The 27,282-nt window shown below is 35.6% G+C and overlaps 2 protein-coding genes across 6 annotated transcripts in view; one reads left to right on the top strand and one right to left on the bottom strand.

Annotated features, from left to right (window-relative positions):
* Positions 1 to 13,336, top strand: part of LOC129245901 (uncharacterized) — a 63,628-nt gene extending 50,292 nt beyond the window's left edge. The window contains exons 2-5 of one of the 3 annotated variants that reach the window (XR_008582437.1): positions 9,826 to 10,088; positions 12,330 to 12,711; positions 12,864 to 12,987; positions 13,042 to 13,336. Coding sequence is in view for 2 of the 3 variants with exons in the window: in XM_054884339.1 (XP_054740314.1) it covers positions 9,935 to 10,088; positions 12,330 to 12,711; positions 12,864 to 12,927 (600 nt within the window). In the remaining variant the exon portion in view is untranslated. Of the gene's footprint in view, positions 1 to 9,825; positions 10,089 to 12,329; positions 12,712 to 12,863 lie in introns of all 3 variants that reach the window. The other 2 variants (XM_054884339.1, XM_054884337.1) reach the window with 2 other exon arrangements.
* Positions 13,337 to 15,147: 1,811 nt separating this feature from the next.
* Positions 15,148 to 22,848, bottom strand: LOC129243783 (probable methyltransferase-like protein 25). Of its 3 annotated transcripts, none has more exons than XM_054881084.1 (3): positions 22,746 to 22,848; positions 19,446 to 20,719; positions 15,148 to 15,419 (listed from the first exon to the last, which is right to left on the bottom strand). In XM_054881084.1, the coding sequence occupies exons 2-3, from the start codon at positions 20,715 to 20,717 to the stop codon at positions 15,264 to 15,266; spliced, it is 1,428 nt and encodes a 475-aa protein (XP_054737059.1). In that variant the 5' UTR covers positions 20,718 to 20,719; positions 22,746 to 22,848; the 3' UTR covers positions 15,148 to 15,263. The 3 variants fall into 3 exon arrangements, with proteins under 3 accessions (XP_054737059.1, XP_054737060.1, XP_054737057.1); XM_054881085.1 differs by having other exon boundaries at positions 22,638 to 22,752; XM_054881082.1 differs by lacking the exon at positions 22,746 to 22,848 and adding an exon at positions 20,843 to 20,898.
* Positions 22,849 to 27,282: the final 4,434 nt, after the last annotated feature.

The following is a 27,282-nucleotide window of genomic DNA, read 5'->3' as shown; positions in this document are numbered from 1 at the left end:
GGTGGAAGCCACTGACGGAGTCAGAATAACGCTTGCCTCTATATACATGGCACACGAAAGACCAGCACCGCCTGAGGAGGCTCGTAAACTTGTGCAGGAAAACCCGAACAAAACCCTGCTTCTCGGATGCGATGCCAATGCAAGGCATGCCCTATGGGGAAGCTCCGAAACAAACGACCGAGGTGAGTCTCTTTATGATTTCATAATTAACACTAACTTGTCGGTATGTAACAGGGGTAACACTCCCACTTTCACCTTTCCGAGTACGGAGTACTTCAGGGGATGGGAGGAAGTGATCGATGTTACCCTTATGTCTGAAAGCAGCTCAGTAAGGTTAGACAATTGGAGGGTCTCTGATAAAAGGTCTTTTTCGGATCACAGCTGGATCCTGTACGATCTGGATCTTAATGTTGATCCGCCCTTACCGTATAGAAATCCATTAAGAACCAACTGGAAAAGGTTCAGAAATATAGTCAATAAAAGGATAGGAGAGATTCCCATCCACAAAATCACTCTCACCGAAAGCCTTGAGAGTAGGGTCACAACACTGGAGAAGGCATTTAGTAGGGCCTACAAAACGTCCTGCCCCATAAAATTTAGTAAAAAATCCCATCCCCCTTGGTGGAGCAGTGAGCTCTCAAAACTAAGGGAAAAATCCAGATCAACGTTTAACCTCAGCTACTCGACAGGAAATTGGCAATTGTACAAAGAGAGTCGGAGACAGTACAAGAAGGCAATTAGGGCCGCCAAGAAAGAGAGCTGGAGCGAATTCTGTTCGTCAATCGAATCAACCAGGGATTCTGCCAGGCTTAGCCGTGTTCTGTCCAAAGATCATTCAATGGCTTCTTGGGTCAAGAAACCTGATGGTACTTGGACAGCTACGACAGAGGAATCGCTAGAACTTCTGCTAAACACGCATTTCCCGGGGTGCAGCGTCCACGAAAGTGGGAGGGGAAGTATTAGGCGGAGCCAATATAATCCACAGCACCTCGCAAAAGAAATAATTACAAAGGAGAAAGTTGCATGGGCAATTAAATCTTTTTCACCTTTTAAATCTCCGGGGCCAGATGGGATCATCCCAAAGATGTTACAGGAAACCTTGGACTGTATCCTACCATGGCTAGAGGAAATTTTTAAAGCGTGTTTAAACCTAGGTCATATTCCAGATAGTTGGAAACTAGTCAAGGTCGTCTTCATTCCAAAAATAGGCAGGAGGGGACATGAATCAGCGAAGGACTATAGGCCAATCAGTCTTTCGTCTTTCCTGTTAAAAACCTTTGAAAGACTTTTGGATATATATCTTAGAAGCTCTTTGGAGAGCTCTGGTATATCTACTGCACAACACGCATACCTTAAAGGCAAATCTACGGAGACAGCGCTTCACGAGGTAATCGGAACAATAGAGGGCTCTCTAGAGAACAAACATTATACCATGGCGGCATTCTTGGACATAGAAGGCGCCTTTAACAATGTTAGTACAGATGCGATCCAACGGGCGTTGATAGACTTAGAGGTGGACAATTGCATCAGTAATTGGGTCATCTCTATGCTAAAAACCAGGATCATCAAAGCTAATATGGGCAATATCAGTATAACCAAGAAGGTCCACAGAGGCACCCCACAGGGGGGAGTACTGTCTCCACTTCTCTGGTTATGCGTTATTAGCAAAATCTTAATAAAACTTAATAGAGGTGGGGTAAAAGCGGTGGCGTACGCTGATGATGTGGTGTTAATGGCGTCAGGACTGTGTCCTAATACGATCAGTGGGATCATCCAGAGGGCATTAGGCGAGCTTAACTCTTGGGCCACAGGCTGTGGCCTAGGTTTAAACCCACGTAAAACAGAGCTTATGCTTTTCACCACCAGATATAAGGTACCACCTTTTACCTTACCAAATATTAACGGACAAACTCTCTCACTATCACCCAGCGCAAAGTACTTAGGGGTAATTCTGGACTCCAAACTAAGCTGGAAATTAAATGTTGAAGAACGGGTAAGGAAGGCAGAAATTGCTTTATATGCCTGTAAACGTATGCTTGGAAGAAGATGGGGTCTTCAGCCTAAGCATACATTATGGCTGTATAAGACGGTTATACGACCTATTCTATCGTATGGTTCGGTAGTTTGGTGGAAGGCTCTAGGGAGAGAGTACAATACCAAACTACTCGGCAGAATACAAAGATCAGCATGTGCAATAACGGTCGATGCAATCAGATCATGTCCTAGAGAGGCTCTCAATGTACTGACACACGTTATTCCAATAGACCTACATATTAAGAAGACGGCAACCATGAGTGCATTTAGGTTAAACGAAGCGGGTCGCTGGAGAGAAAAAACTTATGGTCATGCTAGTCTATTATTGCGACAAACTCAGTTAATCTCGGTGAGAACTGACTACATCGTCCCGACGGTAACTTTCAATAGGAATTTTGCCACTCTCTTTCCAACTAAGGAAGAATGGAATAAGGGATTCTCTCTAAACAACTTCGACACTACAGTCTATACGGATGGAAGTAAAATGGGCTGCGGTGTTGGAGCTGGTATATATTCTTACAGACTTAAAATTGAGAAATCTGTGCGGCTCCCTAATACCAGCAGTGTCTTCCAGGCGGAAGTACTGGCGATTGGGGAAGCTTGCAGGTTACTAATCGCAGATTTCTCTTTTAAGGGTAATATCGCTATTCTTTCGGATAGCCAAGCCGCAATCCAGGCGCTGGACTCGACTATAACAACCTCTAAAGTGGTGGAGCAAAGTAGGAACAGCCTCACCAACTTGAGTGAAAACCATAGAGTAACCTTAATTTGGGTCCCGGGACATCGGAACATTGAAGGTAACGAAAAAGCAGATGAACTGGCAAGAGGGGGATCTGCCATGAATAACGCTCTTGCAGAATTGGTACTCACACCATTAGGTGCAGTCAAGAGCACAATTTCCCAAAAATACCTCCGAATCGCTGACTGTAGGTGGAAAGTCCAGACGAAATGCAATATTAGCAGAACGTTATGGCCCACCTACAACCTCAAGCAATCGTCGGCATTAATAAGAATGAAACGACGGGATGCCTGGAGACTAACGGCGGTCATAACTGGCTTTTGGTCTATCGGAGAACAAGCAGCCAAAATGGGTATCCCTCACAATACATACTGTCACAGTTGCAAACAACCGGAGAAAAAGGAGACAATCTTCCATTTCCTCTGTGAATGCCCTGCCCTATGGAAGGACAGACTCTTAACCCTGGGCCAACCGCTGTTCGAGAATCTCGAGCAACTATCTGGCGTCGACGTTAACAACCTAATAAGGTTCCTTAACCGCACAGACTGGATATAGTTATGCTGTAAAAAACCGTTAAACAAGTTGGCAACGAGGATGTGGCAACAAAATGGCGCGAAAGCGCTAGTTGGATTCTGGAAGAATCACCACTTTAACCAACCAACCAACCATACTTCAAAGAACATTACAATAACTCCCTGATACATATCGCTACTCTCATACCCCTGTCTATAATGCGTGTAGAGTTTGTACCCCTCGTCGCACATACATACATATGTGAAATGAACTATTTTTCATATCAATGAGATGATTCTCAAAGCAATACCTAAACTCATAAATGTTCGTATACATATAGGCTTTGAGCGCTGATATGGCAGATGTTTAGCTCTTTTCTTCTCTTACATAGCTCCCGTAATATTGCCATGAAACTTTTTAACTATATAAAAATAATTAATTGTGGACATCATCTTTCATTGTCGATCGCCTTTCTCGAAATAACAAACACTCAAGACTTCTTAGGGCTGAGAATTAGAGCATTGTTGGATGCGCATTTGTTGATACGGCACAAGTTGCATAGTAAAATTGCGATTGGTCTGAATTCACCGTCGGCTTTAGTTATGGGCAAGATTTTAATGGTTTTTCAACATTTTGGACGTCAGATTGATCAACACACGAAAAACTTAAATTTAGAACATTTTGTAGATGACAAGATAAATTTATGTTAGTGCGCTCGAATTGAGGTGCAGAAATATTAACAATTTTTTCATTTATAGAGTCAAGATCTACCAAGCGTTGACAATTTTTCACTTTAGAAAATAATAATAATAACTTCTTCTTCAAAACCATCAACTGATTGACAAAATCGCTTGTTTCGCATCTTTTCGAACGATCATACATTTCATCCCGCTTCTCTATAGCTTTTTAAATTTCCCAATTGAACCAAACGTTATCTCGTTTAACCATTGTCTTGATGGGAACATGAGTGCAAAATAGGTACTAAATAAAATCTCGAAATATTGCATTTGGTCGTTAGTAGATATCAAGTTCTTTACACAGTGTTAATCAATTTTATTTACGTCAATTTTAATTATATCATCTTGACTTCATCAAGAGTCGGAGTTACTGAGTTCGCTTGCAAAAGGCCAAAAGTGCCATTATGTCAGTTACGCAGGGTTCAACCAAGAAATTGCAGTTGAAGTGATCATCAACAATAATATCTTCATAAGATAGCGATAATTTCGCAACGGTACAAAGTACCAACGATTATTACAGACAATTTCGACAAACCGATATTCAATTCAAAAGTATACTTCAAAGAACATTACAATAACTCCCTGATACATATCGCTACTCTCATACCCCTGTCTATAATGCGTGTAGAGTTTGTACCCCTCGTCGCACATACATACATATGTGAAATGAACTATTTTTCATATCAATGAGATGATTCTCAAAGCAATACCTAAACTCATAAATGTTCGTATACATATAGGCTTTGAGCGCTGATATGGCAGATGTTTAGCTCTTTTCTTCTCTTACATAGCTCCCGTAATATTGCCATGAAACTTTTTAACTATATAAAAATAATTAATTGTGGACATCATCTTTCTCTTTTTCACGCTGTGGGTGAAGAATTTACCCATGCCAATCTATTACAATGGCGGCCGCCGTAACCGAATGGGTTGGTACGTGACTACCATTTGGAATTCAGAGAGAACGTAGGTTCGAATCTCCGTGAAACACCAAAATGAAGGAAGTGTTTTCTAATAGTGGGCAAAAGGAAATCTCCGAGTGTATTTTTGCCAAGAAAAAGCTCTTCCTAAGAAACCATTTGCCGTTCGGAGTCGGCTTAAAACTGTTAAAACCGTTAAAACCAAACACCCAAAAAAGGGTGTAAGTGCCACTTATAAATATATATATATAGAATTAATATATGTATATATATATAATATATTATATATGTATAAGTATATTAAGACGCGTTTAAAAATATACTCGTAGCAGGGTATCAAATTCCAGAACTTTTACTAAAGAATTATAAAGCCAGCCTGCATTAGGTCTGAACCACCCAAAAAGATGGTAAACGCCAGTTATATACACCCCGTTTCATAATTATAATCGCACAACAATATTACTTAATTTTGTATTGTGTTTGAGAGAAAAATTTTGTACATGTACTGTTTGGACAAGTGTGTTGAGAGAAAGAAGTTCACATAACAAGCAACATAAACAACTAGCGAATGGATACAAACGCTCCGGCTCTGAAAGTATTCGATGCGGTACCACCTGGTGGTAGCAGAGGAATAGAAAGGCCTCCTCTGCGTTGGAAAGATCAGGTGAAGAAGGACTTGGCTTCACTGGGTATGCCCAACTGGCGCCGGTTAGCACAAGAAAGAAACGACTGGCGCGCTTTGTTAAGAATATAACAAATATAACTGTTGCAATATTGTACATGCACTTTGGGGATTCTTTAAAAATATTTTTTTTGCTCACCCTAGTGATGTATTATTTTCAATAACTTTAAAGATACTGTTCGACATTGAATCAAATAACTTTTGCAGTTCAATTTATACTTCGTCGTCTACACTTCTTTCCATTAAACGACTTATTTCCCATTTCTGTAAGTTGTGTATCATGTGGCACTTTGCAAAACATGGCAAATTATGTCTTTTTATTTGCTTGTAATGTGAATTTCTTACTCTTAAGGGGACTGATGCCAGCAAACGGCCGTATTTTCCCTGATTTTCATTAAAATTATTTTAAATGAATAAGTCAATATATTTTTTTCAAAATTGGCGTACAGTTTATTTATACATTAAATTAATATAATTTTTTTTTTATTTTAATCATTTAAAATGGCGGATGCGCACTCAATTCTTCCAGGAAGGTCGCAGCGGGGCTTCTCAATCGGCGGGCATTGTAGCATTGGCATCAGTGACTTGAAAACAAAAAACCAAAAATGTTTTTGCTTATTAATATAATATCATAATTTCTATATGAATGAAACAAAAATGAAAGAAAAAAATTCGCGCGATAAAATGCATAAAAAAAATTAATTTTGGGGGGAATTTTTTTGCAAAATTTTCGAAATTGTAAATTCACATAGAAAGTAATATCATAAAAAAGAAAAAAAAATTTCAGGGAGATCGGTCAATAACTTTTCGAGTTATCGTGTACGCCAATTCGAAAAATATAGTTTTGAGAAAAACGCGTATAAAGTTTGAATACATAACTTTACCTCTCCCAGCGCTCGAACGCAAAAAGAAATATAGGAAATACTTAAATTTACGTTCTAAAATTTTTTTGACATATTCTTAAAGGATTATATTAACATTTTATGAAAAAACAAAAAAAATTGTTTCGAAATTTCACAGGTATCTGTCCCCTTAACATACTTGCCCAAACATTGCATGTAAAATTATTTTCTCTTAAATACAAAAAAAAATTTAAGTAATATTATATTATTGTCAGCTCATAATTATGCAACGGCGTATGTATATACACAGTCACTCACACCTTATTTGATACAGATACGATTTTTTGTAAAGTAGTCTACATTTCACAGTATTTTGCAAAAATGGAAATATAGAGTATGCAGACATCTTTTTTATTTTGCTTTATTTCATTTCTCAACATAAAATACGCAAGAGTGTCCATTCGTTTCATTTGAATACAAAAAAAAAAAAACAAATACAGAAAATTCCAGCCGCCGCTTAAATGATACAGTCAAAAACGAGCAACTATTTATTTCTAATATTTTAAATTTTACTTTGTTGTACTTTGTTGGGTACCCTTTATTAACAATTACGCCTTGGAATCTACGTGGCATGGAGTAAACCAGTTTTCTTTATATTCTGGACTAATTGGGTTCCACTCTTCAAGTATCGGCTGCGAAACTCCACAAATATTGTATGGAGATTTTCAAAAACATTGGAATTGTAAAACATTAATAATCCTGTTTTGGAATAACAAATACGTGACGTCATATTTTCACTTTTTTACACTTCAATCTACGCAATTTTGTATTTTATCATTTTTTTATCAAACAAAAAATGCGAAAAGTTGCGAGACGCGAATTTAAAACTCCCTTCCATCAGCAGTACCTCCGCGTCGCTGGCCTCAAAGAACATGTAAGTGCGCATATACAATTTCATTTCAGGACGTATGATTTAATTGAGGTCTATTCAAGCCGACAGCATGTCACTCATATGCCACATGTTCAAAGGTATGGTTTTTCCGACCACCGTGGTACTATGCGACGCTTTGTGGCCACAAACTATCAATTTGGTTTATTTTAATATTCTCTCTGCAGAATTCCAGTAGCCATGCGAAAACAAAAACAACTATGTGCACATTCTACATGTACATACATAGTTTCCGTGTTTTTACTTCTTTGTCGTTTCAATTGACTTTTTGTCTGCGGCCTGATTGCATAGCACTTGGGTGGTAATTGAATTACACCAGTCATAATTGCTACATTAACGACAACGCTGCAGCTTCTCCGTGTAGTGTTTTTTTCACCGGAGTTCAATTGAAAAGTTGCACGGCGCAAGATAGCGGCAAACACCTGCCACATGTTGCACACTTTGCGATAGATTTCAACGCATCGAAACTCGCGCAAACATTCAACATAACTAGGTATTTTATACGCTTTCGATTATGTACGATAAAACAGTACTTTGAGCAGAAGAAAATGCGGCGCTGCGGCAATAAAATTTTATGCTGGCTGAATTGTTGATAATGGTCGTGGGCCACAAGTACAGTCGGGACACGTGAAATAGTCTTGAAACAACTTTTTTTATTAATAATTCATATTACGAAAAAATAAAAATACTTCATAAAACTAAAATTGGAAATATAGATATTAATAAATAATCAAAAAAGTATATATATATATATATATGTATTATGGTAAATAAAAATATACCAAACAAAAATGGAATAGAAACATGGAGGAAATAGTTTGTAAACCTAGCAATACTTAATTACAACGTGTTATTGGTTACTTGCATACAGTGGCTCAAACGCTTACCCCTTTAAGCGTTTTGTTTTATTTTGAAAAGGTGCAAGGCTTAAATATTTTTAGGCGATGGCGAGTTTTCTCGACGAAAACGTTTTCAGAGAGTTAAAATGAATTTAATTGAGTGATTTAATTAAGTTTATTCGATTGCGTATTTAAGTATTCTAAACTGTGTTAAATATTTTTAGGTGATGGCGAGTTTTCTCGACGAAAACGTTTTCAGAGAGTTAAAATGAATTTAATTGAGTGATTTAATTAAGTTTATTCGATTGCGTATTTAAGTATTCTAAACTGTGTTAAATATTGTATTTTTAGGCGATGGCGAGTTTTCTCGACGAAAACGTTTTCAGAGAGTTAAAATGAATTTAATTGAGTGATTTAATTAAGTTTATTCGATTGCGTATTTAATGTATTCTAAACTGTGTTAAATATTGTATTTTTAGGCGATGGCGAGTTTTCTCGACGAAAACGTTTTCAGAGAGTTAAAATGAATTTAATTGAGTGATTTAATTAAGTTTATTCGATTGCGTATTTAATGTATTCTAAACTGTGTTAAAATTAAGTAATTAAATATTCAAATAATTAACAAAGCGAATTTATTAATGTCGAGTATAATCGAAGTTTTAGGGCTTCCCTTGATTCATTTGTGTTTCGATTCACTTCCCATTCTACTTACTTGAATTATATTTGTTTTTAGTTATGAATAATACCTTGAAACAATAAAATAAGTACAAAAAGTAGTGATTAGGTTATATTTTACCGTTTTCCAGCAGTCTATATTCTTACATCTATATTCTAACGGACATTATTTAAGTTTCTTCTCTTGGCCTATTTGCAATCGAAGAGTCACTTTTGCATCAATAAATTATGTATTGCACTATAGAATCAGTCCTGCTCATTAAATTTCCAATTTCTCTAAAAGTTGTTTCCTCTTTATGCAATTTAACATTCCGCCGGTATTCCTCTTAAGTGGAAATAAAAACGTCATTTTATGAACACGTAGCCACCCATTATTAAATTCGTTATTTATTACAAGTATAAGGCATTGTTACAGTTAAGAGCCGTTTTCTCAAGTAGTTTAAAATGTATCTGCATTTTAAAAAGGTTTTTCAGAACAAAAAAATTGGTGTTCATCATAAAATTGTTTACATACTCATACATACATACATACATATACATATATATTGTAGAAGTATATTGCATAGAAATAGCATTACTTACAATTTTGTAGCTAACGGGTGTATCCACTAGAGGAAAGTACTGTACACTTTCATATATTTTACCTTGCTAGTGAAACCAAAGAAAAAACACCTACGGCTATCAATTGTTTGTCTTGCTTTTCGCGCACCAAAATCCTTCGCCCTATTGAATTTTTCAATCCGCTCATCTTTATTGTTATTTAATTTACATCTTCTTTAAATTTTGTATTATTGTGTTGCATTATTCTATAAGATCTAAACGCAAAACATAATAGCACATTTATTTATATTTTATTCACACATTCTATATCTTGCGCCATATTCTTCGATTACAGTGCTTGATAACAGCGGCAAGGAGGCGAGGCTTACGATTGAATATACTATAACTAAGTAGTTGACTTTCACCCATTTTGGCTTCTCACCATTACAGCAAACACGATTAAAATGTCTCATCCGGCCGCCTGCTACAAGGGTATCATTTTGTTGGCCACATTCACTGTACTGGCGCATTACGCATTCGAACCAGTATTCGCTGGTAGTGGCGGAAGAGACGAGCCTAAACAATCAGAATATAATGTGCTGGATGAAAATAACTACGGTTCGTATATTTAAGGTTTCTTATATACTTACATACATATAAGTCGAAATAAATAAAAAAACCAATTTAAATCCCTGAAAATGTGAGGAAATCGCTAATTTAATCCATAAGGTCATGCATCTGCAAACAACTTTTATGAGAATAACGTGTTGACTAAAGTGTACTTTCCGTCAAATTGTTTCAAAAGAAAAACTTATATGTACATATATAACTTATCGCGCGAAAAACGGTGTTCGTCCGTATTTAATCCACACGAAGAAAGGTAACCACACAGGATAATGTACACTTTTTTCCATGATGTTCTTCTCCAGCTTCTTTACATCTTATTGTGTACTTACATATGTCTCACTTCCGTCGAGATATTTTAAAATACATATATTTGACTGTTTCGAAAATTCAAATCTTTTCCCTATATTATCATGGTGTCAAATATAGCGGCCGTTGTTGCCGAATGGGTTGTTTCGGGAAGTGCACGGGTTCGAAACCCCGATCACGAAACATTAAGTGACAGGAAAAGACATACCAGTTTCCGTTCGGAGACGGTATAAAACTGTATGTTCCTCCATATGCGGAAAAATATCAAGACTCACATCATCGGATTTTTGAGAAAATCAAGATGAACAAACCTATCCATATTGCTATTTATTCTCCGATTGGTCCAACTACATACTAGGAAAATGATCCCCAAACTTTCAAGTTATCCCGCCGTACTTTACGGTCTTTGTTGTCTACCGGGGCTTGAACTATAGTTATCTCCAGGGATATCGCTCGAGAGGACTTAAAATTGTCACGCTTGCTTTACTTAACCATGGTCTTCTCCTGCTGAATTGTGGTCTTTCGCGAAGGCGTCTTCCGAACTTTAATTCTTTTCAGCATATTTTGATCTGTAGTAATACATTTAATGCCATTGTGTAAAGGACCCAATAATGTTTTTTTTTTTCAAGTGAGGTCCTCTTATCATTTTCGTGCCCAATAAAGATTTTACAGGAAACAATTAAATTGAGCAAAAAAACGTAAAAATATCAATGAACTATGGCTAGGAGTATAGGAAGCGCTAATAGAAAGTTTACCTCGTAGGTATAACGCAGTTCTAAAAAATAATAATAACAAAATACTTAAAAAAATAAATAAAACAAAAAATAAATTAATAAATAAATTTAACTAATAATTTGAAATAACTAATTTATGTTTTTCTTGCAAATCGATAAAAATGCGCTATTTCAGATGCGCTGGTCCAATTCAATTTGTTCAAGTTGTTAATAATTTTGTGTTTTCCGGTAATACTTAAATAATAAAATAACATTTTTACTAGGTCATGCAGTAAAAATAATCATCAGTACGAGGTGTGTTCAAACAGTATCGCGAATTTTGTGTTTTTTTTTTTAAATTATTTATTTATTCATTAATATCTATTTTGTCCCCTTCAAAGTAATCCCCATGAGATATTATGCACTTGTGCCAACGTTTTTTCCATTCTTCGCAGCACTTCAAAAAAAACTTTTTTTTTATCTTGTTCAACTTCTCCTTGGATGCCGTCTTTATCTCGTCAATCGTAGCGTAGCGTCTTCCTTTCATGGACCTCTTCAGTTCCGGGAACAAGAAAAAGTCACAGGGGGCCAGATCTGGAAAATATGCTGGCTGTGGCATCATTAGTGTGTTGTTTTTGGCCAAAAAGTCGCGCACAATCGAAGAAAACGGTAAGCAAAACTTTTACGTTCGACCGAACTTGGCGAGCTTTTTTCGGTCTTGGTTCGTGCGGCAGCTTCCATTGAGATGATTGAGCTTTGGTTTCCACGTCATAACCATAAACCCACGATTCGTCACCAGTTATGACCCTCTGAAGCAAATTGGGGCCGTCGCGGACAGAGTCCAACATCTCATTAGCAATGTGATGCGATGCTGCTTTTGGTCGAAATTGAGCAGTTTTGGTAAGAATTTTGCGGCGACCCAACATATTGTCACAAATAAATTGAAATTCGAATATACGTAACCTGCGAAAATTAAAAATTCGCGATACTTTTTGAACACACCTCGTATAAGCTGTAACTATCATTGTCCATGAGTTTGTCTGATTCTGAAAATTAACAGTTAGCCTAAATTAAATTTATTATAAAGTGCGAGGGTATATGAATTTCGATCTGGGCCTAATTGGCCTGCCTTACTTGTTTATTTTAGATACACTGTCATAAGTAATTAAGAAGTTAAAAAAATATAAATGTCCCTTAATTCGTTACTTAACAGAACACCTAACACCACACAAGCGTCCTTCCTTTTTTGTGGGCAGCCGATATGGACGATCCGGCGGCGGTATAGGACTTAGCTCTTCAAAGATCCGTCGACTCAGTGTAGTCCCACGCAACGATCGCTTCTTCTTGGGCTCACGCTATGGTAAGCGAGCTGAAGGCAACTCGGCCGCTGAACTCTTTTCTCCCTACGAAAAACAAACCGCCGATGACAATGTAGATGGTTTTGCTTTGCAACATATGGGGGATAACAAACTAGCATACAGTGAACACGAAAATTTTTCAGAGAAGCAACAGCAACAACAACCCCAATTGCAATCATCTTCCATGATATCCTGTGTATATACTGGTTTTAGAAACTACTATCGATGCCGCAATATGTGAGTAAATCAATCATTACATTCTCAAAGCGCAAATGTATTGATTTCTTCATAAACTATAAACTATAAATTGTTATTTCCGAATACAATATCATAGTACAAAACTATTCATATTTCAACTCATTCCATTTTTGATTTACTTTTTGTTTTAGTGATGAGATTAACAACATCATCAACCAGTTGACGGTTGCGCATAGCATTGAGGAAGGAAAGTAAGCGATACGATTTATAGCAACAGCTTCAGTCTCAACTAACAATATCGCAAAACCAACAACGGTAACTAGATTCATAGAAGGCATGATATCAGTAGTAAAAAGAAAACATTCATAGTTTACAGCAGAAAAAATACACCTTCTTGTGAAACGAAAATAAAAGCTGAGATACAAGAAAATGATGCGGGCAATCGGAAAAAACTACAAAAGGAAACGCTTGAAAATAAAGAAATATTTAACTAACAAATAAAATAGCATATTTACACCGAAAGGTGAAATTAAAATTTAAAAAAGGGCTGGATAAATTTTAATTCTCACTACATACACAAACATAACCAAAAGACCAAGCATACACAAGTATGTATATTTATACAGATATTTAATTTAAAAGGTGGAAATGTTGTATATGTATGTATATGTGTGCATATATATATGCATATATATATTTATATTTTCCACATGGAATTGTAAAAAATTATAATAATATAAAAAGTACATATGTAATTATATTTATTATTATAAAAATATAGAAAAGCGAAAATCAATTAACTAAATGAAATTTAATTTTTAATTGAGTGATATATGTATGTGTAAAAACGTTATTTAACTATTAAACCAACTTTGTAATTTCGTTAAGTTAGAGCATACAAATATATATAAATATTAAATGAAATATTTTCATTGATTGCCTTCTCGTTTTTATTTCAGTTAGATACATGACAATGCAATTATTTGAGTTTATACAGAAAAAACATAGTTCTGCGATTTAATGTTAATGTATGCTTAAATCTTTTATGCTGAGTGACGTGCTTTCAAAATAAATTATTGTTTTTTTGCTTATACAGAAAATAATAAAACTTAAGCGAAAATCGCAGCCAAAAGGAAATACATACATATATGTTAGTACTTGGCCTTTAAACCCAGAAAGTACTCCCAGCATTTTTTAGGAAGTTGACGCACAAATCTAGTAAAACATTAATTGATGCAATAGCAAAGTTTCATAGAGACATCTCATGCAATTTTCGCCCCAATTGCCCTACGCAGTTTCCTGTGCTCATAGAAATACATATACTCAAAACATATACAGGTGACTTTATGAAGCAGGTGAAAGGTGGAAGGTTTAATTTTTAAATCACAATTGAGTTTAAATCACATTTATTGTTAACAATATGTAGTAAAATGTAAAAAATATTTTGAGTTCTTTGTAAGCCGTATGAATTGTTGGTATACTAGGTTATCAAACAAACAATCGTCGCACTCACATATCGGCACCCACGTCACTGTTGACAGTTATGATTTCGAGGTTGTAAAAGACTTTGTTTATTTAGAAACCAACATTAACACCGATAACAATATCAGCCTGGAAATCCAACGTATTCTCTCTTGCCAACAAGTACTACTTTGGACTAAGTAGGCAATTGAGTAGTAAAGTCCTCTCTTGACGAACAAAACTAACGCTCTACAAGGCTCTCATCATGCCAGTCCTAATGTATGACGAGGACGATGACAATATCCGATGGAGATTTTTGGACCTTTGCACGTTGGCCACGGCGAATATTGTAGGCGATGGAACGACGAACTGTATGAGCTTTACGACGACATAGACATAGCGCAGCGAATAAAGATCCCGCGGCTACGTTGACTGGGTCATTTCGTCCGAATGCATATAAACGCTCCGGCTCTGAAAGTATTTGCTGTGGTACCAGCTGGTGGTAGCAGAGGAAGAGGAAGGCCTCCTTTGCGTTGGATAGATCAAGTCGAGAAGGACTTGGCTTCACTTGGTGTGTCCAACTGGCGCCGGTTAGCACGAGAAAGAAACGACTGGCGCACTTTGTTAAACTCGGCCAAAATCGCGTTAGTGGTTATTCGCGCCAGGTAAGAAGAAGAAGAGAATAATCAGGAATGTCGCAGAACCCTACACGGTATTGATTTCAGTCGGGAATAAAAAAAATAAGCAAAAAAATATTCGAGTCAGTTGATCATATTTTCTTTTAACTTTCTATTGTCTTTAAAAATACGATAGATTTTTACTTTAATAAACAACTTTCAAAGTTAAAAAAGTGGTCATTGTTTTCTAAGCAGTCCTACTTAAATTAATTTGCACAAAAGTAAAACACCGTAACATATAAGCACATCTAGAGTGTACGAGTATATCTTCTAATATCACAAAGCTATCGCGCCCACACATAAATGTTTTTTATACATCCTCTTGAATTTCGCTTAAAATGTGAATAAATGTACACTCTAAGCTTTTAACTTACAAACAAACACACATACAATGGTACATTGGTGCACAGAACACGCATTCGGCCATTATTTTCACTTTCGCCGTCATTAATGCTATAATTTTTCCGCGATTAAGGCATAGCAGCGTGGTGATAACTTCTCATCCAAAATCTTCTGAATTTGTACATTTAGTTTTAAATTTGGTCGCTCCTCTGCGTATTCCTGCATATAACACAAACGATCGTAAAGCACAATATTCTCGCAGAGTTTCTGAAAATAAAAATTAAGTAATTATCCAATAAATTGGGATTAAGCTTTTTTAGTTTTTGTAAATAAATATTAATCTTCAAATTATGTTATGAGTTGCCAGCACTTGCGTTTAAGAAACGAGTAGCAGATGTACTTGTTTTTTAATTTTCGGAACACAAAAAAAAAAATCTTGGCTTGAAGTTTTAGAAAAACTTAAAATAAACATTTTGTCAAGTCAAAATTCCCAACTTATTTCTTAAAGCTAAAAACATGAAATAATTAGGTGATGTAAATTGTCACAGGTAGAGTAAACACGTTTCTCAAAATTCAAAATATGGCTTGAAGTAAATTTTATGGCAACAAGCATCATTCAATTATTTGAATCACTTGTGACATTCGACTTCCGACACTCCCTTACAAAAGGTTGCATTTAAGATAGGTGAGGAAAGTGGAAAAATTAAATTTCTTTTGGTAAAAATGGTAGCAAAAAGTATTTTTTTTACTTAATTGGTTAAATGGAAACAAACTGCGAACGGCTTAAAAAAATAAATTAAATTTGAAAGCAAATAATATATTTTATGGGCAAGGTAAATTTATTTTATATCCCCTTAGTATAACAATAGCCTATGTGCTCATAGGCTATTATTTTTTTTTTTTTTTTGAATTTTTGGATTCTCCATCGTCGATTTTATATGTGGTCAAAATTTTGTCAAATTCTAGTTCCACAAAGTGGGTCAAAACGTCAGTAAAAAAATAATAAATATTTATAGACATAACGAGATTTGAGTGAGAGCTACTTTCGACAAAAAGTTTGAAATTCATCTTCTCAAAACATCAAAAAATTTATAGGCTATTTTAATACTAAGGGGACGATATGTGTATAAATAAATATATGGTACCAATAGAAGTTATTAGTAGAACTTGTGAAGTGTGATATCAACAACAAGTGGTCTAACTTAATCCAAGAATTTTATTTTGTAAATTAATTTTGAATTTTAATTTAAATCGATCCCGAAGTTGCGAATTTTAGCTAATAGGTATGACGCTATTATGTTACCTAAACATTATAACCCTAATTAATTCTTTCACAGACGAAGCGGGTTCATTGTAAATTTAGTTTGCTATCGCTATCGTGTAATTTCTTTAACCTGATGCTAGAAAAGATCGTGGGAGCCGCAGATCTCATCATGCTCGTCTTATGCTATGGCGCAGAAGCTTGGACGATGACATGAGCGTTTTTACCCACTCGGACGACGTAACCCAGCTAGCGGAGCCGCTGTATCTTTATTTGTTGCACTATGTCTAGGTCGCTGTAAAGCTTATACAGCTCATTGTTCCGTCGCCTACGATATTCGCCATCGTCAAGGTGCAAAGATTGAAAAATTTTCCGCACAATCTTTCTCTCAAACACTCGAAGGGATGCCTCATCGGATATTGTCATCGTCCAAATTTCTCTGCCATACGATAGGGCGGGTATGATAAAAGACTTTTCCATTGGATTTCAAGGCTGACATTATTATCGGTATTAATCCTGGTTCCTAAATAAATGAAGTCTCTTACAACCTCGAAATCATAACTATCAACAGTGACGTGGGTGCCGATATGTGAGTGCGGCGACTGTTTGTTAGATAGGCCAAATTTTTGAGATCGGTGCCGCATCGATTATTATGGGTCTTCGGCAAAACTCTAATTTACAGCCATAATATTCTCTTCACTTCGGGCTGTACGTGGTCTAATCCACCGAGTCTCATCCAATCCGATGGTTTGCCAAATAGTGCGTTCGGTAGGACAGTTATGTACATCATAAGTTGGCCTGAGCGCGCGATGAAAATTTTACACAGAGCGTCAATTTTCGTAATAAACGATTTGTAAATGTTGTTGAGGCTCAACGCGATGAAATGTCAATGAATACTGAAAAAAATTATGTATTTAGTTTGACAGTAGTGACGTGTGATCTGTCAAAAAAAACCCTATTAGGAAAAGTACCTCCGATCTGATCACCCTTTATTTATTTTATTGCATGAAAATACATACGCGTATATTAACTTTGGCTGTGCATAAAGTCTGATATAAGACGTCTATTTAGTTATGCCTTTATTTATATAAAAAACACAATTTTTATCTACATATGAATATAGGTATATATGTATATGTACATATGTATTTACAAATGCACACTTGATGGCTTAACAAATGTACATATAGGATGTTTTTAAGAGCTTGAGTATGACGTTAAACGATTCATGATGACTTGCCACACCTTACCAAATAGAAATGTCAAAATAGTTTGCCATTCTCAGCTATCAAAACTGAAGTAAACTTTCTTTTATTGGAAAAATCGTTTTTAAGGCGCAAATATTCAAGAACAGACTTATGAACGGAGAAATTCGCAATTTACAAAAATCACTGAGGGAAAGCGAGGACCGATCGGTATTATAGATTGACTGCAGATACATTCTGACAAATACATACATATATGATAGAAGACGCAATAAAAAGAAATCTAACCGCTAGCACTACGCCTGAAGAGATGTTATCTGTTACTTTCAGATAAGTAAAAATCAAAAAATATGTTTTATTTGATTGTTTATTCTGACAACCCAAAAAAAAATAGTGCTGTTTAAAAGAAATGTATTTTGTATATTTGAAATTGAATTACTAGGGTTCATTATTTCAAGAGCAATGTTGCTTACTTTCGGGCGAAATAGGACATTTCAGTTATATTTTTCATAACTGATAAGATAATTGTAATCACTACTTGTAATTCTTCATTTTTTGGTTATTTTGAATAATTCCTAACTTTTCTTGCTCTATTTTTAAGAAACGATCTTCATCAGTTGTTTTCTACCGATTTAGTTTCTTTGCTTTTTGTGATGATTGTGACTCACTTTGGCTTGTGCTTGACACTAATTCAGTGACATCAACATCCTCTCGACGTTCTTCATTTTCGTTAGAAGTTATGATATTGTTGTTATTAAGGCTACCTGAAGCTAGCCTGCACCGTTAACTTTATTTGTTCATAATTACATACGAATAATACGCAACTGTTGTTATATTTAAGCAATTCAGTCTCTTGCTGTTTATTTTATAGTGAAAAACTGGCTTGTTTAAACCAGAGACTGTTAATGAACATTATTTGATCATACGTTTCTCCAATTGATACTTTTCTATACTAAATATTCTTTGCTCCTATTTTTGTGAACAAGATTTCTTGCGTTTTTGTGAATTTTCTCGTTTCATTGGAAGAAAGTGCAAACAAAAAAATCTTTTTTTAAATTAATTTTGCATACATCGGGCCTTTTAAGCAATTCAGTCTCTTGCTGTTTATTTTATAGTGAAAAACTGGCTTCTTTAAACCAGAGACTGTTAATGAACATTATTTGATCATACGTTTCTCCAATTGATACTTTTCTATACTAAATATTCTTTGCTCCTATTTTTGTGAACAAGATTTCTTGCGTTTTTGTGAATTTTCTCGTTTCATTGGAAAAAAGTGCAAACAAAAAAATCTTTTTTTAAATTAATTTTGCATACATCGGGCCTTTTAAGCAATTCAGTCTCTTGCTGTTTATTTTATAGTGAAAAACTGGCTTCTTTAAACCAGAGACTGCTAATGAACATTATTTGATCATACGTTTCTCCAATTGATACTTTTCTATACTAAATATTCTTTGCTCCTATTTTTGTGAACAAGATTTCTTGCGTTTTTGTGAATTTTCTCGTTTCATTGGAAGAAAGTGCAAACAAAAAAATCTTTTTTTAAATTAAATTTGCATACATCGGGCCTTTAAAAAGTGGGAACCATTTAATATTTTATTCAATTTACTTTGGAGGAAGTCGTGTTTTCCCCCTTTAGAGATCGCACTGATTTTAATATGAACACAACTATACACATATACATGCATATGTAGGCAGATTATTTATTCGACAAAGCCAATATGAAGAGATTTTGCGATTAAAAGATATCTGTGAGATAATTTAGATTTTAAATGTGCATGCATGTATGTATGTATGTAGATGAATATTGCCATTGCAAAAATCACTCACCTGTAACGTTGTTTGCAAACAAGTCAAAGCTTCCGCCAATTTGGGACCTGTATCAGAATACTTTTCTACGATTTCATTAAATTTCTCTTCGTGCTTATCATTCCACAAGGCACCAGGCAGATGCTGCACATCCGTTGCTTTTGATCTCAGCTCGTAGTGTTGGCAAAAATTGGCAAAACTTTCTGTTTTATATATATCTGCAGCAGGCCGTTGACTTTTTACTAAAGTTCTGATTGTTTCCGTCTCATCATCAATGATGGCATCGGCTACAGCGCGCCAGAACATTTGTTTTCCATGCGCCAGGTGCTCATCCCCTGAACTATTACGCCAACGCGCACTGGTTTCTTGACAAGCCAGACGTAGAAAGGGACGATTTAAGTAACTCTCAATATCCTCTTTTTTCTCTGCAACAATTTTTTTTAACGATTTGCTGAGTGGAAAGTTTAAGAAATTTCCATCGGTAGTCTGCTGTAGCTTATGATAGCAACATGGCATGATGACTAAGCACTTAACTTCTGCCAACTCAAGGAATAAGTTTATTGCCGTCACAGAGAGGTCAGCACATGCGTGTAATCCTATAATTGCCCATTTTCCGAGCATCGCCTGTGAGTCGTCGAATCTACTACAGGCAATATGTTGCTTAATAGCACTGCTAGAGTTCGCTTCAATGAGTTGTTGCACATAAATGACACGTCTGCTGGCTTCTGGCATCTGTTGTTGCAGACGTTTCCGTGCAGCCGTTACACGACAATTATCAGACTCCAGACCAAGTACACACCAACTTGTATTAACGCTGCACAATGACTCACTAAGGTACCCCAAGCCAGCCCCAAAATCGAGCAACAAGGACGCATCACAACAATGCGTGAGTATAACTTTAGTTAGTTGAATGATTTCGTGCTGCTTCTTGACTCTTATCTTTCGCAATTGACTTTTAAGTAGCACTTGCCTTGGGGTCAGATCACTGTGATCAGTGTAGTCATATGCTTGCTTAGGTATGAGTTTGCGGAGTGTTGAACGAAATGATTGTAGGGCTGGAGAGTCAATGCCATTATTGAAATCGTCACATTCGTGTAAAAATGGAAATTTATTTAAATCGCTATTTTTCAATTTTAGAAAATATTCCACGAAATCTGGAGGAAACTTTTCAAATACGCCAGCTTTTATGAATCGGGTGTTAGCACTATGATAGATCCAGGAATGAGTTTGAAGGAAATTAACTGAAGCTCTAAAATAGTCATGAGCAGATAAAAATTCAGTAGGCAAAGACATTGCTGAAAGGGAATGAAAATGTCATTTTAAATACTATTTCAATTATGGAAAATGAAGCAAAGAAAACATGAAATTATAATAAATTTGCTTGCACAATATTAAAAACAATCTAAGTATGTACCTACATTGTAATTGGAATTTCAAGTAAATATAGTATAGTATTTTTAATAATTGAATCATGGTTTTTCACTGATACAAAGTGGCCGAGTTTATTAAAACATGCAAATCATTTTTCTTTCTCGCAACCCGTTTGAACTAAAATTAAGACCATATGCAAAGCAGTGATTCTCCTATGGAATCTGAATGGAATTTAAATAAAGTATATTTCAACCCTTTGCACTAATAACATGCGATAATTCCGCAGTCATAACCATAGGACTAATTGAATTTTGGTTTTCGCCGTAACCATAACCAGTTGCATTGTGATTTACTGTATTGTGGTATACATGTTGTTCTTTTCTTTAGTTTCTGCTCTTCCATATGCACAAATATGTGATAGTATATGTAAATATCAGTTAAGGGGCTGCAATTCTGTTATATCTTTAGAAGGTTTTATTTCCGAATCTGCAGTCATATTCAACACTATTCACCTAGTACATATGTGCGCCACTCGATTGCCTATCATCATTTACACCCCAAAAATCGAGAAAATATGAAATCTCCATTATTACTTTTTATTTTAAACACTAACTTATTTTTATAAGTTCTCCATGTAAACTATATTTGCAGCATATTTCCTTTGGTCGTTAATTTTAATTTTCATATCTTTACAAGATTGTATTCTACTCTAAGCTACACACAGCTGTCACGCGTAAAGATATTCTCTTTTGGGAAAACACCAACACTTGCCGATGTCTGACTTGGAACGCTACAATAATTGGAAATTTGCTATAATAATGCTTTTCTTCTCTGGGCAACATATAAACCTTTTCAGTATTAATTATCGAACAGTGCTAATTTTTTGCACACAAAATTTCCCGATCCGTCGAATTATTTTCAAGAATTGCACCATATTGAGATTCAAGCATCCAATTGACTTAATATGCATATATATATGTATATATATAATTGGCGCGTGCACCCTTTTTGGGTGTTTGGCCGAGCTCCTTCTCCTATTTGTGGCGCGCGTCTTGATGTTGTTTCACAAATGGAGGGATCTACAGTTTCAAGCCGACTCCGATCGGCAGATATTTTTATGAGGAGCTTTTTCATGGCAAAAATTGCCATTGCCTGCCGAGGGGCGACCGCTATTAGAAAAATGTTTTTCTTATTTTTGGTGTTTCACCGAGATTCGAACCTATGTTCTCTCTGTGAATTCCGAATGGTAGTCACGCACCAACCAATTCGGCTACGGCGGCCGCTTTTTAGTGAATAATAATAACCGATCTAAGCATAGTAAAGCAGTTCCAGGAACCATGCTTCGTTCCAAATTATTGGCAAAGAAGATCAATGGGACTATATTCGAAAGTATATCCCATGTCGATTGGTCGTTCGTGTCCGGCCAATTCGTTGAGAAATCATGTATTTTTTATGAAACTACTGCACGGTGCATATTTCATACCATTTGTTTATGATAAAATGTTGTTAAAGCTTAGAAGATACCTTATGAATTTTTTCTAATTTTCTGATGGTGTTATATAGTAGAAAGAAATAAGCGCCAGACGCGAACGACCCATCGACATGGGATTATGGTGCCAACATGCCTTGACTTGGGATTAGGGTTAATCGATTTCTTTGAGCAAAAAGTTATCGCAATTTGAATGGTGTTGTGCCCTAATATCAGTTTTTGATCCGTGTCAAGAATATACAACTGAGCATAGGATAATTCGGAGGTCGACAATGATTTCTTAAATCTTAATTTAAATTTTTTGTCATCGTTGAGAAAAATTGGCATATTAGCGCCTCTAGCGTAAATATTACAGTAGTTTAATGAAAAAAATGCATGCGACACTTTGTTTTCAATAGTTTGTTTAGTTTAAATGTCACAAATCACAATCTTTCCAATTCATTCACTAAATTTTCACAAACATATAATTTATGCTCCTTTTGTTTGTTTTGTTCTTTTGTTTTGACTTGTATTGGTGCCTAACGTCAGACGCCACCTGCAGTATTCCATTTGCCTTGGGCTCTGGCGTCTGCGAACGTACTGTTAAAAATTTGCCAGGAAGAAAAGAGCTGACCAGACAATCAAACAAAGCACACTTCTTTTAAATACATAGGCCCCTAGTCAAAGTTCATCAAAACAGCCAACTCTTGTTAGTAAAAAAGTGATGACATGTTTTGAGGAAAGTATCATAACTGAACTAATCAATCAAAGGTTTTTTTTAACTGGGGAATTTTACCACAAAAGGTAGTTTTGTTGTTAAAAATCACTGAAAAATAAGTTTCAAAAGACATTTTATGTTATCATACTAAACGAAAGACGATTGTTATTATTATGAGGAGATTTAGCACTAAAATCTGAAGAACCTAGCCATTAGTAAGCACAGCTATGCGTCTGTTGTTATAATTGAGTTCAATATTAAGATAAGCGCATCTTTCTTCTGCGTAAACTCCCACTTAAAATATACTTAAACGTCTTAAGTTGAGCGTGCGAGCGTTAATTAAAGTCAATAAAGCAAGCACATTGTGTTGCAAATAGTTTGTGAGGAATTATAGAAAGACGACTTATTGGAGAAAAACGTAACAATTTCGTAGCAGTATTTACATTATGAAGTCGTTTTGGTTAGTTAGCTAAATATTTAAATAATAGTAATCTATTCAGGAAATGACCTGCTAAAGCGTGGCTCTGATTTTTGAAGGACATTTAATTCGCAATAATTTTGGATATTTCTTTTATTACCTCTCTAACATCATTCTGGGATCAACCGTGCAGATTCAAGGATAATATATTACCAGGTTTGGTCAGCCGAAGAAAAATTGTGAGAGTAACTTCGGCCACCACGTCACCAGGAACTCGGCAGCAGAATTCTGCACGCCCATTTGACAGGTGTTACCAAGACCAGACCTTTAACCCAAGGTTGATCGTTACCAAGAATGATAGATTACAATACCTCGCTTTTGAATATACAAACAAAGGAAGGGAAATTACTTGTATGTGAAATGGAAGAGTAATAATACGTTCACATTTAAGTAGATGATCTACTTTTTCGTGCTTAACTCCCAATCCGTAATTAAAAAGCGATATTACCCATACAAAATTTCCCCCCCAAATTCTGAGATTATAAAATAATCCTAGATAAAACCATATCTTTTGACATACAACCCTGTGTTATCGATAATTATTATTACGAATGTAAGGAGAAACATCAAAATAAAAACTAAATGAAATAGACGCCGGCAGAGAAATGAAGTTTGTATACATAACTTTAATACCATTTTTGTGAGATATTATTACTTATGCATTCATGTTACAGAAAAAACACATGCTTATTGTAAAATGTATGTAATATCGGATTTCGTATGCGTATTGCTGCCATAATTTTTTGCAACCTCAGTAAACGTCGTTTACGGATTTCCTCCAACTGTTTATTATTAGCAGGCAATTGAGCAATTAAATTAACTATTCCTTCTTCTTGTCTTTTCTTCATATCGTTAATAATTACAAAACAAACCAAAAAACCCGAAATATGTATTCCACCAAAATAATTTCTAATAAGAAAAACCTTTCACTTTGCAGGTAATCTGCCATATTGGAACGGATAGATTAATTTTGTGGATTTATTGGAAATTAATGCATATATGAACGTACAGTGAGTCAAAAAAGTATTGGTACACTCGAAAAATCAAAGTTCTCAGGACTATAACTTTTCTTCTAATGAAATAATAAAAAAATAGAAAACGGTATTTTCTAAATGTATTTATTTATTACGTGTCTGAACAAACAAAAATTAATTTCGACTTAGTTTTACAATCTCAACCTTGAAAGGTAAAATAGGGCACAAATTCACATCAAAAAAGTCGCGAAAGTCAAAATCGCGAAAAACAAAGTAAATGTTTTGGGAAGATGCTAACTATAGTACTCAACTCGCCTTGGTTATTAAGTACATGTATATATGTGTATAAACAGAGGCCGCCGTGGCCGAATGGTTGGCAATGACTACTATTCGGAATTTCAGAGAACGAATGTCGGTGAAACACCAAAATGAAGAAAACGTGTTTTCTAATAGCGGTCGCCCCTCGGTAGGCAATGGCAAACCTCCTACTGTATTTCTGCCATGAAAAAGCCGTTCGAATTCGGCTTAAAACTGTAGGTCTTCAAATAGGAGGAGGAGCTCGGTCAAGCACCAAAACGCCAATTATATACAGTGGCTCACAGCTTATTTCATGCAGGCGAACTACTAAAACTTCGAATGCTGTATTTTAAACGCTAAAACTTTTTTTGATAAAATTTAAATATCAAATAATTTATACGCAATTGCAGTATAAAAAAGGTACTTCATATATTTTTTTAAGCTTTAAATAAAAAATATTAAAAACAAAAACACAGAACAGTTCAAAAAAGTATTCATTTTTTCTTAAATTTAAGTTAAACGAATGATTTAAAAATGATTCAGTTCTTTGTGTGGTATCCTTTGGCTTTATTAACAGCTCTTAACCTTTCTGGCATTGACTCCACTAGCTTTTTCAGTACTTCCCGTCCGATTTTGTTCCACTCCTCCAAAATTACGGGTTTTATCTGATCTCTATTGCTTATGTGATGTGTGCACATTTTTGTTTCCAGTAATGACCATAAATTCTCGATATCGTCATGTCAAGGGATTGAGCTAGTGGTTGCATTAAATGTAGACAGTTCCATATGAGCCATGTCCGCCGATTGCCGCCTTATGTTTAGGGTCATTGTCCTGGTAGAAATGGAAATCTTGAGGTATTCCAAGTTTCGCACCACTTTGGAGTGGTCTAAGCGGCATCGTTGTCTCTATGTGCGATGCGGCTGCCAAACCTAACTTCCTAACTTGGAGTATACTATCTTTTAAAATATTAAATTTCCTACTCCGCCTGCTGACATAAGTACATGCCCATACCATTACACTGCCACCACCATGTTTTACAGTCGGTTTTATGTTGCTTTTGTGGAGCTCTGTATTAGGTTTGCGCCAGACGTAAGGCATTCCATCTGAGCCGAATAGGTTGAATTTGGGCTCGTCAAAAAATATTACCGTTTTCCAGAAATCAAAATCTCTAATTTCGAGCTCTCTGGCGAAGGCAACTCGGCTCAATTGTTTTTTTTTTTATTTATGAATGGCTTCTTTCGTGCTACTCGACCATTAAAGTCCTTTTCATGTAGTACCCGTCGCACTGTTTCGACGCAACATGATTTGCCCACTTCCTGCTGAACTTCGTTTAGCAGTTTTGGAGCTGATAGCATTGGGTTTTCTTTTATTTTTCGAACAATTAAACGCTCATCACGTTCGTCAAAAATTTTATTTTAGGCACATCGGCTTTTATTTTGCACCCGATTTTCATGAACGAAGCGTTCAATGATACTTTGTACTGTAGCACTACTCAAACAAACTATTTCCGCAATTTTTCGCTGCGCCTCTCCGCTTTGAAAATGCTTGATGGCCAATTCTCGCTGTTCAATCGTAGTAAGACGACCAATTTTTTATATATTTTTATATTGTCTACTTGGCGATCACAAACATACTAAAAATTGCATAGAACAATAACTGTGCGCTAGTTACATAAACTAGAAATTCAAAATACCGTTAACCAAGCGACTAGCCGCCGCCACAACATAAACAAGTGTTTGCATGAAATAAGCTGTTTTTTCAATGTGCAATAATTTAAATTCATAAACTGAAACTGTATGAGCTGTGAGCCACTGTACATATACAGCCATGGACAGATAAATAGCCAAATTTGAACCTTATATGTTAAGTTTTTAGTACCTCCCTCGGCAGGCAATGGCAAACCTCCGAGTGTATTTCTGCCATGAAAAAGCTCCTCATAAAAATATCTGCCGTTCAGAGTCAGCTTGAAACTGTAGGTCCCTCCAATTGTGAAACAACATCAAGACGCACACCACAAATAGGAGGAGGTGCTCGGCCAAACACCCAAAAAGGGTGTACGCGCCAATTATATATATGTATATATATAAGTTTTTAGTACGAACTCTGCTTTGATCAAATAAATTTGTTTGTTTACATTTATTACCGTTATTAAGCTTACATTTATGCGAGAAATTTACCGTTCTATTTTATTTATGATTATTGCTGTTTTGAAGTGGACACAAAAATAGCACATTTTAACATGTGCAGCTGAGAGTAAAACTTTAATATTGTTTCAGCGATTTTTAGTATATTTTTAAAGCAATTACTAAAAATGGGACGTGGAAAACATTGCACGCCGGAGAAAAGAGCTCTTATATACTGTATGAGTCCAAACTGAAAAAGCTATGCAGAAATAGCTGAAATGATAATGTGCTCTCGGAAAATGGTTTATAATGCTCTAATGCAAAAAAAACGGAAAGAAAACCAAAGCCGCGAAAAACTGATGTTAAGTGGATAGCGCTATAACACGCAAGAGCGGCACGACAAAAAATGCTTGAAATAAACCAAGAATC

This window comes from Anastrepha obliqua, chromosome 4, assembly GCF_027943255.1.
Source record: "Anastrepha obliqua isolate idAnaObli1 chromosome 4, idAnaObli1_1.0, whole genome shotgun sequence".
Classification (NCBI taxonomy): domain Eukaryota; kingdom Metazoa; phylum Arthropoda; class Insecta; order Diptera; family Tephritidae; genus Anastrepha; species Anastrepha obliqua.
This window is presented reverse-complemented; position numbering and strand designations above follow the sequence as displayed.